Source organism: Haliotis asinina, chromosome 14 (genome assembly GCF_037392515.1).
Source record: "Haliotis asinina isolate JCU_RB_2024 chromosome 14, JCU_Hal_asi_v2, whole genome shotgun sequence".
Taxonomy (NCBI): Eukaryota; Metazoa; Mollusca; class Gastropoda; order Lepetellida; family Haliotidae; genus Haliotis; species Haliotis asinina.
In genome coordinates, this window is record NC_090293.1 from 51,421,031 (window position 1) to 51,428,733 (window position 7,703).

Here is a 7,703-nt window from a genome sequence, read left to right on the forward strand (position 1 = left end):
ACGTTGTTTTTTGGTTTTTTTATAATGTCTTCAAATAAAAATCCTAAACAACATTTAGCAGTAGTTCTGTTGCCAATTCACCTTCCATGAACCTAAGGAAACGGACCTAAAATATCCGTTCCTGATCATACACCTGAAAACAGATTCGCAGAATCTTTGGTCAGACCTCCTGCTGGTTAATAATCAAATGAATTGCAGAAGCAAAAACAGTGTTTATATGAGGCTTAGGTATCTCGGTTCAACTTAAGAACAATACAATCACATTAAATGAAAATCTACTACTTTTCTTCTGTTCAGATGTTTGCAACAAGCGACCCGACTTCGTAAACGTTTCGAGATCATACCACTTAAACGCCGGTTCATTCGGTTGGCAGACGGCGTCGTGTGGGACTGGGACATATTTCGACATCCTCGACTGCGGCTGCAACGACCAGTCAAGTGGTATATACACTCAATTATATACGAGCAATGATAGGTGGGATGGGAGTTGGGGAACTTGAGGAGTTTGGATGGGATGTAGATGGCGTTTCAGCGGGAGAGTCTACTACTGTTTTTTGGTTGCTGAACGTCACACTCAGCAATATTCCAGCTATGTGGCCGCTGTCGGTAAATAATTTGAACCAGGGATCAACATCGCGAGCATCGACCTACACTGGGATACGATAACATGTGTCAACCAAATCAGCGAGTTCTTGTCACCCGATCGTGTTAGACGTCTGTTGTTCTAAGCACTGGATGTTGAATACAACTCTAAAAGAGACTGTCGCGGGTTGGAAAAAGCAGGGTGCTGTGAGTGGGATGGGGAGAGGGGGAAATGCTCCGGACAGACGCGACAAATGGGAATGGGCAGGGTAGCAGACAACTTGTGCATGAGGAGAGATGCGATGTTGGATGGGATTTGTATGGGCGGTACATGGGGTATTGGCAGCTAGTGGTGCTGGGATGATGACCAGGGAACGCCATGTGGGTGGATGTGGTGGGGAGCTGGGTACTGCGAGAGTTGTACACACAGAACTGGGAGCAGGGAACTAGGAGCGACTGAGACAGGGTGGGAAATGAGGAAACTAGAGCGGGCGGAATAGAAAACTGGTAAGTTGAGGAGAGGAGGAGAAGAAAGGCAGGGAACACGAATCCATATGGAATGGGTGTTGTCATAGAAGGGCTGAATGGCATCGGGAGACGGATGACATGGATAATTGTCTGGAACAGGGAGGAAGAGCTTATGGGAAAGACGTAAAATATCATAACTATATTTCAAACCATTTCCAGAAACCTGCAGCCCGAGTTATACACTTGACTTCATCTCTAATACACCAAGATCTTGGCTGACAACAACCAACGTTGCCATCAACGCAGGCATTGCCAACGTTGACAGCAACAGTCGCATCTACCTCGACGTCAAGATGACAATCAACAAGCCAGTGGCAGTGCGGGTCCGCTTCAAGGAAACTGCTGCCCCATCAAACAATACAGTCCTGCTCAGCAGCAGCAACTGCAAGAGGGGCAACAGTCTCCTCATCACTACTGATAGAGATGGCATACACTTCCATATATGGTCATGGTATGGGGAGGTCACTAAGATGACTATTTTTACACAGGTAAGCGCACTCCTTCATGCTCTTTCCCTTATAGTTTGTGCTGTTGTACAAGGTCTCTACACTGTTGTCAGTACCAGTAGCATCGCGTACAGGTTTGAATGTCGGATTGAACGCTGTCTTATCTATTCTGGACTCTTAAAACTTTCACTCTGTATGCTTTGACAGGAGAGTTAATTTTTTAACTGATAAAACATATGATAATAATATCCAGGTAAGATATTTCCTCAGCCATGAAATATTTTAAAAGATGTGCTAGTGTTTTGACCATGATAAAACAACGTTTTGAGCAAGAGATGTAGCAAAGCCGTGTTCAAAAGGCTGGGTCCTCTTTGACATTGCTCGAGAAAAGGCGATGATCGACTCTTCCAGAGCTTCCTACCCCCAAGTCCTCCTTGAAGCTAACACATAATTCAAATTCAATTCTCAGACAAGTCGCTGAAAACGATTTAGTCACAACGAAACAGGATTCTAGAGTCAGACTTTTTCATATTTTTTTTTCATATGAACACAGTTGGCGTAAGATTTTTCAGTTCCGCCTTGAGAGTGTAACATGAGTGATGTAAGAGTGAGACTGAAGTCAGACTATACATGCTCTAGGACAGCTGCAGGAATTGTTATGTCAAAGATATTAATACCTCAATCCAAACCCTTTCTTTACTGGAACCAGTGCCTCTGACATTGTTGTTGTTCTGCTTCAGGGAATGGCACGAACAGAGTGGAAAACTGTCAGTATTCTGTACGACGGACGAGAACTGTCGGGAGTGGTGACCTCAGGAGCGAATGTGTACATATCAAAAATATATGGTAGGTCCTGGCGAGAGGGAGGTGGCTGTGAACTAGAAAGTAAACATGTGTGGAATGACGATCAATGTCATACATTATTGGACCTGGACACTGTTATTCTCAGTGGGAGGGAACGAAGAAGAATTATCAGTCTCAACTAACTCGGTTACTTGACAACACCTTTGGTGTCCATATTTCCTACACATGAAGGTTTAGTTTAGATATCGCGTCAGTATGGGCTATATTTCTATAGTCTTCAACACCTTTTAACACCTTTTAGGTTTAAGGACTGACTAATCAAGTCCTGAACCCCAGATACGGGTTTGTACCTGGCGTCTCTAAGTGTAGGGTATGTGTTCACCTGTATCATCATCCAAGAGTCGTTCTTGCAGTGTGTGGGGCGGTGGGAAAACTTGTGGTTAAAGCGTTTGCTTTCCACGCCTCTGGCCCGGATTTGATTCCCCACATGAGCACAATTCATGAATCCAATTTCTGGTGTCCCCTGCCATGATATTGCTTGAACATTGCTAAAAGTGGAGTAAAACCCAACTCACTCTCTGTTGCAGTGTGTGTCTCTAATCTACCATCGGATGCTTAGATCTTCAGTAAATCAAAACGCGCTTTTCCAATCGAAATGTTGACATACATAAAATAAATATTGTTTTCTACCCCACAGCTTCTGACTGCAACATCCTTGAATGTGGCCTGAATTTTGGCACAGATGACTCATCAACAACCACAGCATCGAGGTTTATTGGCTCCTTAGATTCTGTAAGTTTTATGGGATGTTGTAAGTATTGTCTTCAATGCTGCAGTATGGCCCAGCCGGTGACCCAGTCTTCTGAGATGGGGTGTTGCTCCCCTTGGTCCCACCAGGCACCTGTGACCGTGTGTTAGCATACCAATAATGTTCCTAGAGGAAGAAGAACGTAGTTGTCACCAAGTAGTGAACATCAAAGACCTGTAACACTTTGGGATTTCCTCCAGGTCCAAGCTGCTATGCACTGACACAGATGTTGTACTGTTCACAACATACAATCTCTATGAGAATGCATGCTTTATTACAACAAAACAAACAGGAAGTAAACTCTGTAAAAAGTAGAGGAACTTCACTTTAATGTAGTTTTTTTTAAAAAATGGAAGTCAATGTAGATATGACAACAATGAACGTTTTGAAAGTGCATCAACACTTGCATTTCCATACGACCTTAGTCAGTGTTGCGGCGACATATGTTCAACGGCAGCCTTTAAGCCAACAGAACGATCAAGTGATGGACCAAACACAGATTTTATTGAAACTAGAACCGATTTGTCAAATTTTAATTCCATCTGCTGCGTACGTTCCGTTCTTCCGGTCGTGGCTACCCACAGTTCCCAAACCCCAAAATGTATGAAAATTAACCAATTTCTATCCTTTGGGTTTTAGTTGCAAGTGTTCCGCTGTAGTTCCAGCTCCTACTTTTGAAACAACAACCCAAAGAAGGAACTTGACCCCTTTTTAAAATGAATGAAGAAGCAGCACTGCTACTCATAGTTCCCAACCTACCAAAAGTTTTAAAGGACTAAAGGGTCATCCAACTCATCCTTTGTATTGCAGTTACAAGTATTCAGCTGTAACCCCGGCTTCTTCTGAAAGAACAAGATGGAGAACTTGACATTTTGACAAAAGACTGCAGATAGAAGACATTATGATTCAGAGACATCGTTACTGGTTCTGCACGGAGCTGATGTATTGAGGGCAATATACATCGTAACTGTCACTGTCCATGACATCACAATTTGGTACTGGCCCACGTCGCCCCAAAACTGTAGAACCAACCACAGTTTGGTTCTGGCTAAATCCGTCGACAATCGGACATATCATCCATCGAAAAAAAATGTTAATGATTATCGCTATGAAAATTGTTTTATAAATAATTCCTTCTTCGTCTTTGTGGTAGACAAAGTTGTCACACTACACCATTTAGAAATATAGAGGACTTTATTCATGATCTGCTCGTGAATTATGCTCAAGATGTTCTTTGTTAATGATTCATTAAAAATGTTACACCTTAGTATTGAAATATATTCATGTCTTTCCCTCACTTGTGACAGTTTTGCTGCTTCTCTTAACGTTACCGATGTCCGATGTTATCGATAATCGATCGATAATTAGTGAACGATTATCGATGTCAATGATCTATGTCGATCGCCTACCACAATCCTTGCCAGGTACTGGGACCTTGAGATTTAGTAACTTAAATATTTGTATTTTTATACATTTAATATATTTTTCACTATGTCCAATCTGTTTTCAAAATACATGTATGTATCTTATGTCCAACTAACACGTACACCATGTATTACATTGTATTATGTCGTTGTATTTTTGTTTACAACATATTTCCCAGTGAATTGGTATTTCGTAAATATTTATCTTTGTACCATGTGTATTTTCATAAGTGATCTGCACCTGTTGCTCTGGACTGTATTATGAATCATCTGCATATTGTGTACATCACATTTGTAATAGAGCATGATACAACTAGTCTGACTTCAAATCTTTCATAATCTTTTCTGTAGTTTCCCACATATTTTGCTGCTCGATGCTGCTATTCTCTCGGGAAACATTTGAACAATTCAGTATTCACTGAAAGAGGGCATTTTCTGTAAATTGGTACCATTCGTGACTGTACAGTTACTATATCACATTTACATAAAAGTGACAAAATATTTCTGTTAATTAAAGACTCCCTTCATTGACTCATTCCGATTATATACTTATGGACGCGCATAAGGGATCACATGCAAGTACAAGTGTCCCTATATCAACTATATATAACCTGGAAAAGAATTAAGGAACACTTGCACGTTCATGTGTTCGTCTATTCGTTTCCATGAGTATATTATACTCGGGTGTCTCTGAGTCTATAAAATAGTGATGATGTGAACGAGTAAGCCTATTTTATTCCAGTGTCATCCCATCTGGTATAACACACACGCAAAGGCACGTCAAACATGCTCACAGAATAAGCAAATCATGCTGAAATCGTCCTGAGTATCTGGAATGCATAACGGTCCAGACTGCCCCTGACGGTCCAGACTGAATCTACAGTAAATGCCCAGGAGGTACGGTGGCTGGACAACTGGGGTTTTCTTTACACATATGATCGTTGAACGTGTTGGTAAACGTGATATCACCGCGATTACTGAATCTGTCACTAGTGAACATCCGGTTAGAATCAGTCAGCAGCCAAGGTATGTGGTAGTGGCACTCGTTGTATTGGTAGATGGTAGTCACCATCGTTGTTTTGGTTGATGTAGTCACTATCGTTGTATTGGTTGATGGTAGTCACCGTCGTTGTATTGGTTGATGTAGTCACTATCGTTGTATTGGTTAATGGTAGTCACCGTCGTTGTATCGGTTGATGTAGTCACTATCGTTGTATTGGTTAATGGTAGTCACCAACGTTCCATTGGTTAATGTTCATTTGGTTGGCACTATCGTCGTATGCCAGTTGCATAGATCGATTACTCACTGTGTCCATCAATAATGTTTTACAGGCTGCATTATGTAGTTGGAATAATCTAGATCCTATTTCAGCATTACGAGACTAACACAGAAAATGTAGGTACTCTTTAGGTGTTATGGGTCGCCCTTACCAAATAGTGGTTTAAACTACCTACCTGCATCACATTTGCAGAGGATTAGCAGCAAAAAAGATATTCAAATAGTCTGCAAATTGTTTAAGCGTGACACGAATAGTATTTCGTCCGAGATCTTGGATTCAATATAAGCTAATGCCAGGACCATAAATAGACATTCATCTGTATTGATCGTAATTTGCTGATCATTCACAGTTTTAATGAACAATGTCCACGCTCTAGAGCATATGTGCTACGTTACAATATCCAGTCAACGGAACTGTGAGCAGACAGATCGACTGGTGAGCTAGCAGTGTCTTTCCTACTTATCCAGTCTCTTGGAGTAAGAGTTATGCGTGAGTGATTATACTCTGGTGTCTGCCTAATGCTCGTACAACAACAGACTCAGTGGGGTAGTCCAGTTCGTTTGCACGTCACACCGAATGCTTGGGTTTCATTCTCCACATGGGTTCAGTGTGTGCAGCCATCTCTTGTTACCCCTCAGCGAAATTCCACTAACTCATTCGGACAACAGACCAGATCTTTTTGGACGCTATGGGTAACTGTCTACCTAATACTTACTCCCCAGTGTAACACCGAACTCCTGAATCAATCAGCAGTACATTACGTAATGAAGCCTTTGAAACGAATCCCACGACCGTCAACCAGATATACACGTTCCACGCCCTTATTGAAAACAAGATGTCTCCATGGAATTCTCCATGTCTGTGAATGGAATTCTCCCAGATCAGAAGCAGTCTACAAACAAACAGTCGAAAAAAAATCTACTAACCTACATCTACGACCCAGTCGTTCTCGTTTTCAGGAATTCAGCTGATTGGAGTTTTTTTGTGTTGTGTAACTCGATACACCGGGAGCTGGGTATATCTCTGTGGTGAGATATTTTAGGATTTGGGTTTGTGTTCAGGATACCATCTTTCTTTTAACAAACAAAGACAGTCATCGCCTGTTTATTGCCCGTGTCAGGATATCGATTGAAAACAACCTCCTGTGATTGATACTCAGCTCAATTGCTGAGTAAATGATTAATCACCTTCGCGTTCTATCACCTTTATATCGACTACGCCGCACACTGACACAGGGGAGTTCCACTTGAACAGCTCTTGCATTCAATTCTCGCAGTGGCTGTTAGCTATGAGGATGGGTCGTCCAATTTTATATTTAATGGAAAAAAGATTTCGTTTCAATTTCAAACAACCTTGACTTTTTAAACTGCAAAATGTAGAATGTTCAGTTTCACAAGATGAATATCCTGCTTACATAAACCATTTTTGGAAATGTCTTGAAGGAAAGGTCATGTTTAGTATCGACTTTGAAGGGGCGAAACCATGCTAGTTGCTATTGCATGTTTGTCAAGATGACATTTTGTGCTCTACGTGCATCTATTACTGAACATCAAATCACAAAGTGTCAGTTTGCGTGGTTAGAGAATTGTAAATGTAGTAACTCTACACAATCAAATTATATTTTTAAATATGCAGGTATTATTTCTACCTTCCAACAGTCATACTGCACTTAGAATGGAGCAGCTTTCCGTACTGAACTTGATGCCGTTATCGAAACGTTGTCGACATATTTCAGCAACACCGGGAAACGGCTTCACAATGTACCCATGTGGGGAATCGAACCCGGATCTACTGCATAATGAGCGAACGATACAACCACTAGGCTACCAAC

General features: G+C 41.5%; 1 protein-coding gene across 1 annotated transcript in view; it reads left to right on the forward strand.

The window, feature by feature from the left end:
* Positions 1–4,914, forward strand: part of LOC137262220 (SCO-spondin-like) — a 66,585-nt gene extending 61,671 nt beyond the window's left edge. The window contains exons 35-39 of the mRNA XM_067800013.1: positions 298–441; positions 1,270–1,598; positions 2,297–2,402; positions 3,058–3,152; positions 3,979–4,914. Of these exons, the coding sequence (XP_067656114.1) occupies positions 298–441; positions 1,270–1,598; positions 2,297–2,402; positions 3,058–3,152; positions 3,979–4,014 (710 nt within the window). The 3' untranslated portion in view covers positions 4,015–4,914. The remainder of the gene's footprint in view (positions 1–297; positions 442–1,269; positions 1,599–2,296; positions 2,403–3,057; positions 3,153–3,978) is intronic.
* Positions 4,915–7,703: the final 2,789 nt, after the last annotated feature.